The following is a 17,057-nucleotide window of genomic DNA, read 5'->3' as shown; positions in this document are numbered from 1 at the left end:
GTGAGATCATAAATTATTCTAAAGAACCACTGGGCCAGAAAAGCAGAATTACTTATGTGAAAGCATCTTTAAATAATGTAGATTTTATATTGTTCAAATCATGGTCCCTTTGGGAAGGAGGCCACAATAGGGAATCCAAGTTTTACATTGAAATATGTGGATATAACAAACAGTATTTGAGCTCAAAAGTCCAATAATTAGTCCATTAAACATTTTAAAATAGGAGCAAAAACGGACCTCCCAAACATCAGAGGTGGGATCAGGTGCCATGGAGAAGTGAGAATTTCCTGCCGACCGGTCACACCTACTGTGTGCTCCTTGTCATGTTTTGGGGGGGGGGAATGGAAAACTCTGTGGACAACTCAGTGTGTAAAAAATGGACTAACAATCAGTCAGTCAGCATTTGATTTAATGATAAATTGTATTTGCTGGCAAGGAAATTTTATCAACCAATTAGAACATAAAAATATTTTGGAAAAAATCTTTAGAATCCTCTCAAGAACCACTAGGCCAGAAAATCTGACACTTATATTGAGGCATCCAGGGATACGTGTAGATTCAAAATTCTGGAAATCATAGTCCCAAAGGGTAGTGTGGGGCCACAATGTGTATAACAAAGGGAAATCAGGTGAAGAACAGCAGGGCCAAAGTTACTCAGGTGAGTGATATGGCCCATGGGCCTTTTGTTAGGTTATATTGAATATTAAGACATTAAGGCCTTTCGTTTCTTTTAAATTTAGGTTATCTTTCAAGTGGCCTTGACAATCCTGGACAATAAGCAGGAGGAGCTATTGGAGGCCCGTGAGGAGGGGGAGGCGATGACCATACTGAGCTCCTACCTAGAGAACATCACAAATAAAGACTCCACAATGCCCCACATTGCTCACACTAGCTCCATGTGTGGAAGTCTCTCAGAGAAGAAAGAGGTAAAAAAAATAAACATGACAACTATCAGTAATCATCCCAGTTCAATTTTGATTGGGGGACACTATTACCAATCACATGTTTGAGTTGCTGAATGTGACCTACATTCTAAAGTTTAATCTGAGCACACCTCTTATAAGTTATTGTTTTGGAAGCAATTGGCAAGAGGTGGTGTTAAATACAAATTATGGAATCTTTAATTTTCTAAGTGGGTCTATGTGTACAGTCCCTGAAACGTTCTACTTTCCTAATTGAACGTTGAACGAACGCTGAACACTGAATAAATACTTGGAATGATTATTAAGTTTAATATTAAATTTGAAACAAACTTCCTGCCAATTTAAAATACCACCATCTGCACATGTATATTTTGAAGTTTGAACTACTGTTTGTTTTGTGACATAAATTTTTGTGTGACAGTACACATTAACTTCTTTTGAAATGTTAATTAAAATATACTGAAAATACTGAGTATATGATTTAGCCGGGGAAAAGGCGGCGGGAGGGGGCATCTTAATCATGCCGAATGGCAAACATATAGAGTTACAGTGAATGATTTTTTTCCTCACTCTTATTATAGATTCTTTTATATGTAAAATACAAAAAATTCTATATTGTATTACATTTTAAACAAATGATTTTTTAAAAAGTTTAAAAGCACTGGTAGAAAAACAAGATGTCTTTGTGAAACACCGATGCCCCTGTATGGCAGCTAATGGCAAGGGTTGAAGTTTCTCAAATTCAAGTGAACCTCCAAGGTCAAGGTCAAAATTGTTGATATCCAAAGGAGGGTCTTGCGACAAGAAATACACCTGTGAGATATGAAAGGCCTAATACTAATTGTTCAAATGACCAAGGTTTAAATTTGGTAATTTTTTGTAAAGTGAACTCCAAGGTCATGGTTAAGAGGTCAAATTTGGTGGTATCCAAAGAAAAGTCTTTTCACAAGGAATACACTTGTGAAATATGGAAGCCATAGCCCCACCCACTCAAAAGTTATGGGCAAGGTTAAAGTCTTTTGTGGACAAACAGACAGAAAGACAGATGCACAGACAGGGCTAAAACTATATACTCTAAACTTCAATTACGTGGGCATAAAAATGTAAATTTATTCTTGTGTGGCCCAGAACTTCACAATAAAGAAGCAAAGGAAATTCAAACTTCATACAAAAATACTTAAGTTTTAAAGATGAACCATGACCTTGACGAAAGATCATTTGAGCAAACTGAAAATCCAAGGTCACTTTAAGATGTTTTTTGGTATTTGGAAAAAAAATTGTACTGAGGGATGAATATCTTTGTGAGCTTTTTTATATAGTACATTTATAGTTTCTTTTATGTATTCATTATTATAGATATTAAAATCTAATATTTCAAGAAACATAATCAATATGATATAATGACACATCTTTAAGAGGCCGAGTCTAATTATTTCTACTCTAGAGATTTTGATAATTTTTCCTTAATAAATTTATACTGTTATATTTATTGTTTTAAGATTAAAAAATCGAATGTTTACCACCCAGACTTTTTAGGGGACCATCTCAAAGTTGTGAAATTTTACTACATAATATATTGGACCCTATGGGAATTTGTTGGAAAAATGCCAAATTATCACATTTTTTTCATATTTTTTGTACATGTATATCTGAGATTTTTTCCTCAGTCAAGTAGATGAAAGTTATTGTTAAAATTAAGTCACTAAATTGTGAAATTTCAGAAAAGTTGACCATCTAGATTGGTCTGTATCTTAATTAATTATAAAGTTTATTTTTTCCATGCCTAATACCTCTAATTTAAAATTGCCATTTTACAGTATAAATACATATTAGTGCAGATGGATTATCGGTACAGATAATTTTTCTAGTAAGAAATAGCAATAATAAGATTGGAAGTATGTTTCTTTTGATGTTCTGTCATCAGTTTTTAGCTCACCTCAACGAAGTTGGGGGAGCTTATGTAATACCCTCGGCGTCCCCGTCCGCGTCGGCGTCGGTGTCGGCGTCCCAGGTTAAGTTTTTTGGAGCAGTTTTCTTTTAAAGTACTTCTATGTCCTATATTGATTAGACATGCTTGGAAGAGGCTTCTAGTGTGTTTCATTGTACCAGTCAAAGTTTCAGATGCTGCAATTTCAGCAGAGGAATGACCAGGTTAAGGTTTTTGGAGCAGGTTAACATTTTTGGTGCAGTTTTTGGTGTTGGTGTCATTTCCAAGGAACTATAAGCCCTATGTTGACCAAACTTGCATGGATGATACATCTAAGGATGTACACTACCGGGTTTGATTCGGATGCTGAATCTGACCTACATTTTCCGGTTGAGTGAACAGGTGAATGTTTTTGGTGCAGGTCTCATTTCCAAGTAACTATGAGAACTATAATGACTAAACTTGCATGGATGATACATCTAAGGATGCACACTACCAGGACTGCTTCGGATGCTGAATCTGACCTACATTTTCTGGTTGAGTGAACAGGTTAAAGTTTTTGGTGCAGGTCTCATTTCCAAGTAACTATGAGCACTATAATGACTAAACTTGAATGGATGATGCATCTAAGGATGCATACTACCAGGCTTGCTTCGAATGCTGAATCTGACCTACATTTTTCGGTTGAGTGAACATGTTAAAGTTTTAGGTGCAGTTCTCATTTCCAAGATACTTTGAGCCCTTTTATGATCAAACTTGCATGGATGGTACATCTATTAGGATGCACACTACCAGACTTACTTTGGATGCTGAATCTGACCTACATTTTCCGGTTGAGTGAACAGGTGAAAGTTTTTGGTGCAGGTTTCATTTCCAAGTAACTATGAGCACTATAATGAGCAAACTTGCATGAATGATACATCTTAGGATGCACACTAATGGACTTGCTTCGGATGCTGAATTAGACATACATTTTTCAGATAATGGACCAGGTAAAAGTTATGGGTGCAGGTCTATTACCAAAAAACTATAAGGCTTATATACATTGTATAAACCAAACTTGCACAAATGATGCATCAAGGGATGAAACTCTCAAATTTGCTTCAGATGCTGGATTTTAATTACATTTTCATGAAAAAAAAAACTAGTTTGAAGGTTTTATATAGCTCTATTCCAAAGTATCAGATCAAAATTGCATAAATATTTTCATTTTGGGATGTACCCTTTTTTTTGGTGAATTGTGTGACTTTGCCTTACTTAAAGACAACATTCGTTGAGGTGAGCTCTGTAATCTCTGATTACCTATGTTTAGTATAATATCCATGCATGGACATCTACAAACATATAAGCGAGTCATGTGTCATTCTTTAGCATCGTGCGTTGCTTACAAAATCGGAAAACAGCCATTTCAGCGTTTTTTTCATAATATGTTGTTATAAAATCTCATTTTCAGGCCAGTAGGTGTTACAGATAATGTTAATTTTATATCAAAATCACAATATTTGGGAAAGGTGTACTGTCGTATTTATGACTGCATGAAATTAAAAAGCTGCACAAAGTCATGCACACTCAAATTATACTCAACCTCGTTAAATAGTTAAATGTATTTATTTTTTTCTTCCATTTTTCTAGCCCAGTGTTGATGTGGCTGTTCTGATAGATGATAGCTACAGAAAGTATGGACACATAAGTAACGAAGATATAGACAAACTTAGACTGAAGTACCGTCTTCGAGTAGTGCAGGTTAGTGTTGACAGTATCATACAACCAAAACATATAACTTACCAAGACATAGACAACAAAGACTGAAGTTCTGTCTTCAAGTAGTGCAGGCTAGTGAAGACAATATCACACAATCATATAACTGATTTATCATGAAATGCCCAAAATATTTAGCAGTTCAAATTCTTTGAAGTGTAGAATAGAAATTAGATCATATAGGTTGTATAAAGTAAGCACTGTTCAGAAAAGGGAAGACTTGCAAATCCAAGACTCTTGATTTTGTTTGTGTGATGTAAGAGTTTCAAATATTGTACACCTTGTTAATTTTTTTTAGCATATTGAGGACAGCACAAAGAAAAATGTACTCAGAAGTGTTCAAACCCACACGTTGTTCAAAGGCAAAGAGCTAGAGGATTTATTTGTTCTGTTCAAGGTAAATGTGATATGTTCACCATAATAAAGGGCAGGTTACGTATGGTATGTGGTTCATACCTCCTTTAGCTTATATAAGTATGTGTTCACATTGTCAGGTTGATAATTGTCAACAGGGGATGCTTGCTCCTTTTTGGCATCTGATCCCTGCACTTCCGGTACTGTCCTGTTCATGGATATTTGTTGTTTGTGGGTTGAGATTGATCACTGTATGTTATCTTGACCTAATTTAGTATGAGCATAAAAAATGTCCCAAATGCAAATTTCAAGCCATTAAGACCAAAAAAAAAAATATATGAATTATCAGCCTCTGGAAGTTGACGCTGTAACCCTACCAACAACATTGTTAGGAGATATCTGGAGTCAGAAGGAAACAAATTTTTACCACAAGAATTTGAATGTAAATAAATGTTAATCTTATTGTCTGTAAACTTTTCACATTTTTAACATCTTCTCAAGAACCACTGGGGCAATTTTAACCAAAGTACAGTGAAACTCGGTTATAGCGAAGTCCTTGGGACCTGTGAATTTAATTCGCTATATCCGTAATTCGTTATATCCGTATAACGAATTCGTAGAACCATTATAGCGAATTCGCAATATGCATGTTTTCCTTCAAGTATTACTACCAAATATGTTTGGGAAGCAAATATTACAAAAATTATCTTCGATAACTAAGGTTTTATTATGAATTGAATTTTATATACGAATGCTAAAAGGAAATAAAGTTTGTTCAACATTTCAATTTTTTTATAATCTTGAGAAGTTCGTTATAAAAGATGTAAATTTTATTATATTTAACCTCAACGGGACTCAAAATCAGTTCGCTATATCCGTAAATTCGTTATATCAAAGTTCGTTATAACCGTAAAATTTTACAAAGAGTTGTTAAGAATTTTGCCGGGGATCCAGAAAAACTTCGCTATATCCTTGAATTCGCTGTATCCGTGTTCGTACTAAACGAGTTTTACTGTACAGAGCATTCTTGGGTGAAGGGGAGTTAAAATTGTTAAAATGAAGGACCAGACCTTTTACAAGGGAGGTAATCAAGAGAAGATAAAAATAGGTTGGGGTCATTATGTAAAATATCTTCTTCTTAAGGACCACCGGGCCAGAAAAGCTGGAAGTATCCTGGGGTAGTGTAGTTTCTAAATTGCTAAAATCATGACCTCCAGGGGTAGGGTAGGGCCGCAATAGGGAAATTAAGTTTTTCATGAAATTATATAGGAAATTTTCTTTGAAAATCTCCTCAAGAACCACTGGACCAGAAAAGTGGAAGCATCCTGGGGTAGTGGAGATTTTAAACTGTTCAAATCATTGCCCCAGGATGTCTGACAGGGCCACTGTATTCAAATGCAATTTTTACATTGAAATATCTAGGAAAAAATATTTTAAAATATTCCTCTCAAGAACTACTGGATCAGAAGAGCTGAAACTTATGTAGGAACATCCTGGGACAGTGTAGATTTTAAATTGTTCAAATCATGACCCCTAGGGGTAGTGTGGGACCACAATAGGTATTACAAATTTGAAAATCAGGTTACGAACAGCAGAGCCAAAGTTACTAAGGTGAGTGATGTGACCCATGGGCCTCTCATTTAAAGATTGCCCAAACATAAAAAGAATTATCTGCAGTTATAGTCAGAAGTTAATTTGTAAAACATGGGCCCAGATATACATTTTGCCAATAAAATTAAGGTACATTTATTCTTATATAATAATTACAGAAAGAAAACAATATAAATTATGAAGTCTCGAGGTGCTAATTTAATTATACGTTGAGCTTTTATTACTGGGAGTATGTGCAGTAGGACACAGACAAATAAGAGTCGTTATCGTAAAGGCCGTGTCACTATGTCACGATTTTTGCCACAATAACCCACTAAATACTGTAACTAATATGTTTTTTTCTTGAACTGATTTTACCAATTCTGAAATGTATGGAAAAATTTGGGCAAAGGGAAACAAAAACTGTAACTTTAATTACTTCTTTCTGTCTTGGAACCTGAGGTACTGTGGACCATGTCCTGACACATTAATGATCAGTCTTCAGAAAATAGATAATTATTTTTCATGGCTTGAACTTGCAGTCAATCTGTATATGTTTAATGAACCCCCTCTACCTAAGCCGTGAATTTCATGAGTTATGTTTCAATTAAGCCTTAGTGTACATGTTTGTCCAAGTGAATCAGAGATAGAAAATGCATTTATTTTTAGTCAAAAGCGTTGGTTTTGGTCATGTTGAAAAAGGTGAGACAAAAGCAAAGTTTCTTCCTCCCCCCCAATTCCTCTCTTGATTTTAGTGTGTCAATAATTCAGCATTTTTTGTTTACAGGAGGAGTATCTGACCTCATGTTACTGGAGGACTAGTCAACAACCAGCTGACATGGGAGACAAATTTGACCCCTCCCGACCTTACTTTGAGATGTACAAGGTGGATTTTGAGCAGTTCAAAACCATGTACCTATCTCTCTCTCCTTGGGCCTCAGGACAAAGAGCAGGCCACCTAGCTCTCAGGACATTTAAGGTATCTAACTAATTGCCAGAGCTTCCATAAATTTGATCTGATACCATAACTTTGGTCTGTTGCCATTCTCTTGCAGTATCTTATGGTTCTTTCATGGAGAACTTTCTATCCTTTTTTTTTTAGTTTCTGGATGATAATAAAGACAACATGATAAACTTCAGGGAGTTTGTTTACGTGCTTGGTGTCATATGTAAAGGGGACATAACTCAGAAGCTGAAGCTGCTCTATCTCCTTCATCAGTTACCTCCCCATGAATTGGAGAGCATGCCTACTTCACCCCCAGTGTCTCCAGCTAGTACAAAGACAGGTAACCAATCAGTGCACATGTAACAAACTTCATGGGGCAAAAAACTACCAAATGAATTGTACTTAAGGCCAAAAAAAAATAATCAATAGTTTCTCAGGCACCGCCGCATCAGTCCAAAAACGGCCGCGTTGATCAATTTTATTGACATATTGAAAAGGTATAAATAATTCAATTTTCTATTTTTCAAAGTTGAACAAGAAAATCGAGTTATTCCCCTTTTCATAATTGCCAAGATAGACGTTTTTATTAGAAAAACAATATACTTCTTCTAAATTTACAGTATTTTATAAATTAACTTTTAATTAAATGTTTGGAATAACATTATTGAAAGTTGAATACATATTATAACTAATTTCAGAGACAAAAATTAATAATTAGTATGAATTATCATTTTTATGAACAAATGGCTTAAAAAGGTGAAAAACCTGCTTCAAAAAAAAAAGGCCTGCCTGCTGCATTGAATTTTGAATTCTTTGGCCTGAGAAACTATTGATTAATTTTTTTTGACCTAAAACTATTTCTGAAATATCATGAGCAGTAATGTTACAAAGTGTTGTTTATGTCAAAAAGGTACTGTAGATCACTTAATTTTTGCGACACCTTATTTTCGCGAGATAGTCATTGACTCCTTATTTATCGAGACAAAATTTTCACGAATTGTGGTCATTGCTCTATATAATCTTAAGGAATTCTATAATACGCGAGAATGAAATTTTCGCGAGCATTCCGTCTGGCGTAATTACGCGAAAATAAAGTTCTCGGGAATAAAAAGTGATTTACAGTAATTATTTTATTTTCTTTGAATTAAATTAAGTAATCACTGTTGTATTTTTTGATTTCATGATGTGATCAATCGATTGGCTTGCCTGATAATTTGCATAAATGCCGAAGTTTAAGCCAATCAATTGATCATCGTCATGAAATTGAAAAATCTGAAGTTATTCCTTATCTTTACATGGTATTGATTCTGCCAATCCACATTCTAGAAGCCCCACTTCTTGTCTCTGTTCCGCCCTGCACGTGATTTTTTTTTTTAACTGTGCCTATAGATGAACCAGTACATAGATGGAGAAATAAAGTACATTAACTATTTGTAATTATTTCTCAAACAAAGACATTGGAAATGTAAATATTATGATGTCAACTATGAAGTGTTGTAGCATTCAACAGTATAAATGTTTTAGATAAAGGTATCGAAATCCCTTTCTGAAAAATATTTACTGAAACATTATTTTATTTGTAGTTCATTTGTCATGATTTGTTATTTGTTTAATATAATATCATGAAATGCAGAATTAGAGTTTATAAAATCTTTACACAATAATTTAAAAATAATTTCAACTGTAGGTAATTAGTGATGCCGCACATAATTTTAAAAAAATAAATTAGTTAAAACACATGACACCAACTATGTACTGTACAAAAGTTATGTAAGAAATGGTTACAATGTTTCTGCTATCCCTGGAGAATTCCCCTTAATAAGTGTAAACCTTACTGCAGATCAAGTTTCCTGAATGTTTTTTTTTTTACATTTAAAATTAAATTGAGATTGTGATGATGTATTACAGAGAGTCCAGAGAATGCCATGGAGGCTACAGATTTCTTTGACAGTGATACCAGCTCAATGGATGCCCTACAAGATGGTCAGTATTAAAAAAAGATGTATAGCAATCATCACAGGAATAATTATTGATCATCCATCCTTCATGACCTCAATATCATTTCTGTAGATTTAGTATGGAATAATTCAGTGTTTTGAATTCAATATGATGATTTACCGGTAGGTACTTCCTAAGTACAGCAAAACTCGGTTATAGCGAAATCCTAGGGACCTGTAAATTTAATTTGCTATATCCGTAATTCGTTATAACCGTATAACGAATTCGTAAAACCAAATAGAGCGAATTCGCAATATGCAGGTTTTCCTTCAAGTATTACTATCAAGTATGTTAGGGAAGCAAATATTCCAAAACATACCTTCAATAACTAAGGTTTTATTGTGAATTGAATTATATATACAATTCCATGAACAAAAATAAGTCAGTTCAATTTATTAAATTTTGAGATCTTTGAAAGTTCGTTATAAAAGATGTAAATTTCATTATATTCAACTTCAACGAGACCCAAAATCAGTTCGCTATATCCGTAAATTCGTTATATCAGAGTTCGTTATAACCGTAAAATTTTATAAGGATTTGTTAAGAATTTTGCCGGGGACCCAGAAAAACTTCGCTATATCCGTGAATTCGCTATATTGTTCGTATACTAAACGAGTTTTACTGTACAATTTTCACATGGCCCAGAGAGCATTTAGTGAATATTGAACTATCATTGTAGCTTAATTATTGTATCCCCCAAAGAAACTTTGTTTTAATTAATTATGTTTATTTAAGGAATCACTCTTTAGTTTGTTGGGTATGTAAGGGCATTGACTCATAATAACTGAGAATTTGTCTAGATAAGTTTGTTGGGTATGCCAATTTTAAAGCATCAACTATAGTTGGTAATCTTTCTAGTTTGTTGGGAATGCCAGGGTATCAACTATAGTTGATGATTTGCATAACGGGCATGTTATGCATAAGTAATCCCATGTTTCCAACTACCGTTGATGTCGCTGGCATATATACTAGACAGTAATTCCTTGTACATGTATTTCCATTTCATTGTGATATAAGATTTTAAAGTTAGATGATACATGTAAAATGTTGTCTAATAGATTTAAATTAGACAGACACACAAGATTTACATGCAAATTATTCCTTAGCTCATGACCTTTCACCTGGCGAAATTTACACTCCTGTTTAATGACTTTTAAAGAAATCAACTCCCCTAACTTTCAAAGAGTTATCACAGAGAAAAATAATGGAAATAGTATGCAATATGGTACGTTGTTATCACATTTTCTGAAATGAATATGTAAAAAAAAAACTGAAACATGTATCACACATCAGACTTAGGGTAGGCAAAATTGAGTCATCTAAGTGGAGTAAAACATGATTGTATATTTGAGTCTACTTTAAAGTTTCATAAGTTTTCATTTGGAATAATACCTTTACGTTTTTTTTTTTGTTTTTTTTTCTGCTACAGAAATAACTCTACCTGGGGATCCTATTACAGAAGAAAAAGATGAGGAAAAGAAGGAAGAATTAGAATCAGAAGCCAGTGCAGAAGACCAACCCCAGTCTGAGGCTGCTAGTCAGGAAAAGGACAGCAATAAGACAGACACACAGGGAGCAGAGAGTGGTGGATCCAAGATTGTGGGGAGTGGGCCCTCGGGTGATGAGGGATTGGATATTATACAGAAGTCTGTAGAGGGAGGCACAGCCCAGAAAGGTAATGGTCAATTAAAAAGTAGAAGCATATAACAAAGAAAATTAATTACTGGTAAAGTGTTATCATGAAAATACATGGTCTTCATTAGGGTTTGATTTTATTGAATTGCAGCCTACAAATTAGACTGTGGAATCATCATTTTTTTTGGGGGGGGTGTGTGGTAAATGTTTGTGGATTTTGTGGTTATCATCCACAAATTTATAATTCCTCGAACAATTATTTTGTCAATATATTTATTCTTTGAGTATGAGGTATCCATGAAATTTAATTGAATAACATGGTAATCAAGTTCGATTTTGCTGTACAATTTTCCTATTTTTAATATTTTTCATTTATATTCATGCTTACTTATGAAAAATATACTCATAGAGATTACTTTGAACATTCAAATAATCATAAAAACATATAATAAGTGAATTTTAATACCTTTATATATTTAAGGAATCACTGTCTAGTTAGTGTAGTATGCCAGGGCATCAACAATAATGGGAAACATGGATACTTTGCATAACGGGTGAGCCCGTTATGCATAAATTATCCCATGTTTCCAACTATCGTTGATGTCCCTGGCATACTATACTAAGTAGACAGTGATTCCTTATATTTCCATTTCATTGTGAAATAAAACTGTAGATTTAGACTTTAAAAATGTAGATTTAAATTACGAGGACTCTCATGCCATGCAATTCAACAGTCCTCACCCACTGACGTCAAACACAAAGGCAGCCGCACGAAATTTACATGCATATTTGGCCTCTTTAGCGTCAGATACAGAGACTGATGCGCACGAGATTTGCATGCATATTAGGCCTCCTTAGCTCCTGACCTATCGACCTGCCTAATTTACATTCCAGCAGAATTATCAAGAAATCAACTCTGCTAACTTTCAAAGAGTTATCACAGAGAAAAAAATTAGAAATGGAAATATTATATAATCACTGTGAATGCACTGACACAGTCCTAACTAAACAGACTTGGCTGTCATTACATCACAATGGTTAAAAACACGCTTCTTATATTATGACGTCACATTCTACGTAACTTCAGTGCAACTGAACGCTGTGTCGTTTGATATGATTTTCCGCCGACGCGCTTTCATGTCGATATCACAAAAGGAGGAATATCACTTGACGTCCTTTCAGCCAGTGAAAATTATGAAAATAATCTTCTTATTTAATATTAAATATTATCATCAAGCTTCAGAACATTGACACATGCATGCACAAAATATTGTGTATCATATTATTGTAGAATTAATATGGCATGTTGGTTTATCTTATTATCAATTTGTTAACAGGCTTTTACACATGAGTCATAACAAGTATCTTAATTTTTAGTTTATAAATACGTAATTCTTGAATTTTGGTTCAGGTACAGTATAGCATATTTTTTCTTCAAATTTATCCAAATATTTTGTTTAATCATATCAAAATAATGCTTGGAATGAGAAGGTTATAAAGAAATATACACTAGCTGTTCTTGATAAGAATTTTTTTTTATCAATGATAAAATAATAAAATTCCATTCTTTTTCAAGAACGAAAAAAAGCTTACAATCCATCAGTTATAGTTGTTCAGTATCAGGTCTTTTTAATTTAAACATTTTGTTTGCATCTGTATTGGAAAGCAGGGGAATTTCCTCTTTTATCAGTGTCAATCTGTTATGCAAACTGAGCAATTTGATAAGGTTAAAATAAATAATGTTTCGTAACATCACATGTACATGCACACCATCTAACAATGAAAAGTTTGAGGGAAACGTGTCTGCTTTACTGTCTGGATAAATAATGAAATACAGATTCATGAAATAACTCCATTTTATACTTATTTGTTTGAAAGAATGATATTTCTCTGAGTGTCCAGTGAGAAATTTAAATTGACAAAGTAATGAAGGAATCCATACATGTTAACCTCCAGTATGATGGCCATTGGGAGATATATGTAACTCTTGCTAAAATTGTTTGCATTGAAACCTGTCTATATTCATTCTTTTTAGCACAGATTTCTTTGGAAACCTTAATCCAAATGAAAAAAAGCTGCAACAAAGTCAAACAAATAAAATCACCAAGATGGAAAGAAAAATAAAAGAATTAGGTTAAGATTATGCAAAAGAACTGAATTTGTAGTAAGAAAGCAAGATTATTTATAAAAAATTCAGAAACAAAAATTGCTTAATTAGGAAGCCCTATATTATGGTCTATTTCCTTATGAAACATTTTTCATAATGGTTTCTGTATTTTATTGTTTTCCTTTTAGAAGCAGAGCTTCAAGAGAATTTAAAGAAGGTATATGCAAAGAAAAAGGAACTTAACAGAAGTGACAGTAAAGCGGAGTTCAAGGATGTACCCAGAATGTCTCAGGTGAGTCTGTAAGACTGTAATCTAGGTCAAGGTTAATTAACTAATGTAAATCTGTGCTTTAGGTCAAGGTTAATTAACTAATGTAAATCTGTGCTCTAGGTCAAGGTTAATTAACTAATGTAAATCTGTTCTCTAGGTCAAGGCTAATTACCTAATGTTATTTGTGCTCTGGGTCAGGGCTATTTAACAAGTAAATCTGGACATTAAGTCAATGCTCATTACCTTCTTAAATTGAGTTGCTAGGTCAAGGCTAACTACTTACATAAATTTAGGCGCTAGGTCAAGGCAAATCACATGAACCTAATGTAAATTTGGGCTCTATGTGAAAGTTTTCAATCTACTGTCTATCTGTTTAAGGTCAAGGTTGTCCCCCATTGTTTGTCTGCATGTCATGCCAAAGTTTTCAACCTATTGTCATTCTGTAAAACAGTTCAAGGTTTAGATTCTACATGAAGTTTCTTTGCACTAGGTAAAGGCTGGCAACCCATTGTTAGTTTATTCAGCCATTCAAGGTTGACAGCCCATGTCAGTCTGTAGATCAGGTCAAGGCTAACTACCCTAGTCAGGGTTGTCAACCCTATGTCAGTTTAATCATCATGTCAAGGTTGTCAACCCAGTTTCAGTTTATTTATCAGGTCAAGGTCAACCTATTGTCAGTTTAATTATAAGGTCAAGGTTGTCAACCCAATGTCAATTTGCATATCAGACTGTGCACTAGGTCAGGGTTTTCAATCAAATATATATTTTCATACCAGTTAGACCAATTAATTTATGCATGTCTGTGCCTGTATGAAGGTTGTACACCTGTACACCCAATGTAAGTATGTAAACTAGCTCAAGAAATACAACCCAATGTCATTTTATATTTTGTAGTGACCTTGCAAGGACATTATTAAAGCATCAGTTTGTTCACATGTTTAGTGCTCAAGGATATAAGTTTTTCATAATCAACAGGATGAAAGCTAACAATATAAAGTTTTAACATATTATTCTCACTGTGGTTGAAGGCCCCTTCGATCTTTCAATGCATTTGTACATGTATGATTAATCTTTGCTTCTCATTTTGAAACTTCTTGTTGACAGCATAGACCTGCTATAGGTCTATGTTGACAGCCATTATAATTTGAGATTAAGTGAAAACTGTTAATTAATAGAAATTACATTAAAATATGCAGTTAATGATACATGTACAACAATTTCGTTTGTTCTTTTCAGGCTCAGTTTATTGACTTGTGGAGAACACTCTATGACCTTTTTTCGGATAATGATCAGGAACAACAACTTTATCATTCCATTGCATCTGTTGGGACGTTGTTATTAGAAATGGGAGAAGTTGGTAAAAGATTCTACCTCCAGAAGTCAGTTTCAGAGAGCAGTACGGGAGAAACCAGCTCCACGGGACTAGAGGGTCTGACAGAGGAAGTAGAGAAGCTCAAAATGGACCAATCACAGAGCTCGTCTGATGAGAGCAAGGAATCTGTAAAGGAGGAGACATGTTCGACTCAAATGGACAGCACAAAACCTGAAGAGGGATCCTCACCATACACCAGAAACTCATATTCTAAACCTGACTCTGATTGGTCAATTAGTTTTGAGCAGATGGTTGCATCTTTGCTAACAGAACAGCCATTGGTCACCTTTTTTGAGAAACAAGTGAATGTATCTGAGGCTGTGTCAAAAATGAGAAACCGTAGGCTCATAACAAGACAATCTAGTCACTTTCCAGAAAAGAAAAAGTAATATGTATACACAAAATTTTACATGTATACACAAAATTTTAGGGTAGAGCATTCTTACATTGGGGTCAGGTAAATGTAGACATTGCTTCAATCTATTTTACATCAGGCAATGTAAATTTACCAGGTTAATTAAAAATATTTAAAATTAAGTAATTTTAATTAATTAATAATTTTAGGGGTACTGATCTGTGTTTTCCATTGCATGCATGCAATTTTACTGCTATATCGCCTTAAGATGTACACTGAATGTGCAATAAACATTTGTATATGTGGGCATTTAAAATGTCATTGAAATTTCAAATGGCAATAGAAACCACTGATAGTTTAAATAAATGATGGACCAGGTGTTTAATCATCTTATATCATGATATTAAAATATTATTGAATGATGGTTAACATGTGAAGCTTTAGGTTATTGTTCCTTATTTTTTGTTCCCAATTATTTTCAAAAAGTAGAACATGTTTTATTAAGGAGATTTTTTAAAGTATATGTTGTGTTTGATGGGAAATTGAGTTTGGATATATATCTTAACTTTACTTTGACTTTAGTTAGGGAAGAGATGTAAATGTGATTATGAAGAGTGCTTTACAAGTAGGAATAAAAAAGAATAAAGAAAAAAATTAAGATTTTAATGAGTGTTTTTATGATACTTTCTACACCTTTGCCCTAATTGTAAAGCACAATAAAAAAAACCATGTCTAAAGAAACTCTTGATTCTTATTCATAGGATGCAGTAATCTTATGCAGGGAAAACAAATTAGCTTCAGCTTGAAAATGTTTTATGTTTTGTACCACTCAGATGTTTGCTTCAAACTTGTGGGATTTGTTTTTGGACATTGTATATATATTTCCTAGATGAATGAAACTACTTTGTTCTTCTTACATATTTTTTCACCATTTGATTTATACTTTTAAAGTTTCATTACTAGATAAACATTTTCATGACTCAATCAGACGTAACTGGCTCAATGAGATATATACATTTTTTATACTGCATGCAAAACATATATAAATGCATTCATGGTTTTTCTTGAGATTTTGCAGTATAATTGCTCTCTTACAGTGTGACTGACAGGCACTGAAGTATTTTATGTGTCCAAGTAGACTTCATTCTTCCACCAAAACAAATGAGTTTATGCTCTCCATTAGTTGGTTATCTTAAGCCTTTTGCTTCATGCAATTTTCATTCAATATAAAATACTTATTTTCAAAATATTGATATTTGTCTATATGGCTATTCTCAATATACCATATGACAGTGGTTAATGCATTGTTTTGTCTGTGAAAATTTTATTAGAATTATCTGTACATGTACATATATCTATGAATGTTTTAAATGTTTTGGGGATGAATAATGTACATGCACATGCAAAATTTATAAGTGATAAGTAAAAACCTATTGTGCAATATTAGTGGGTGTAAAACATCACAAAATAAATCAAAGTTTATCGAGTTTGGTTCTATCTCTGTTGTGTATTTAATCGAATTTCATGCTTGATTTTCACAAATTCGCAATCCATTTTAATGAGACTTCTTCATATTCAACTTGAAGAGTTGGCTATTTTCGTATTTTTTATGAAGAATTCTGCATACTATGATGTCTTATTGGACCTCCAATATGCCCAAGGATCACAGCAGGTCCATGGACCTCAAAGCTCACCTGAGTTTTTTCTTTGGATTTCCAAAATGAGTTTTATATTCCCATGAAAAATACAGAGCTTATATTAGAACCTCTAACTCTTAGGGTCTCTGAATCTAAACAAATTTGTGATGCTTCAATATTAATA

General features: G+C 33.6%; 1 protein-coding gene across 1 annotated transcript in view; it reads left to right on the top strand.

Annotated features, from left to right (window-relative positions):
- The window catches only part of LOC134252921 (TBC1 domain family member 9-like), a gene marked incomplete at its 5' end in the record, with an annotated part of 49,631 nt that extends 32,909 nt beyond the window's left edge, over positions 1 to 16,722 (top strand). Inside the window, 9 exons of the mRNA XM_062735460.1 lie at positions 741 to 926; positions 4,483 to 4,593; positions 4,907 to 5,005; positions 7,340 to 7,531; positions 7,655 to 7,838; positions 9,407 to 9,481; positions 10,926 to 11,171; positions 13,427 to 13,530; positions 14,746 to 16,722. Of these exons, the coding sequence (XP_062591444.1) occupies positions 741 to 926; positions 4,483 to 4,593; positions 4,907 to 5,005; positions 7,340 to 7,531; positions 7,655 to 7,838; positions 9,407 to 9,481; positions 10,926 to 11,171; positions 13,427 to 13,530; positions 14,746 to 15,270 (1,722 nt within the window). The remainder of the gene's footprint in view (positions 1 to 740; positions 927 to 4,482; positions 4,594 to 4,906; positions 5,006 to 7,339; positions 7,532 to 7,654; positions 7,839 to 9,406; positions 9,482 to 10,925; positions 11,172 to 13,426; positions 13,531 to 14,745) is intronic.
- Between the last annotated feature and the right edge of the window lie 335 nt (positions 16,723 to 17,057).

The sequence above is a fragment of the Saccostrea cucullata genome, unplaced genomic scaffold (genome assembly GCF_032062105.1).
Source record: "Saccostrea cucullata isolate Sc308-1 unplaced genomic scaffold, CSIRO_AGI_Scuc_v1 ctg3999, whole genome shotgun sequence".
Taxonomy (NCBI): domain Eukaryota; kingdom Metazoa; phylum Mollusca; class Bivalvia; order Ostreida; family Ostreidae; genus Saccostrea; species Saccostrea cuccullata.
Note: the sequence above shows the minus strand (reverse complement) of the source record. Positions and strands in the feature narration are given on the sequence as shown.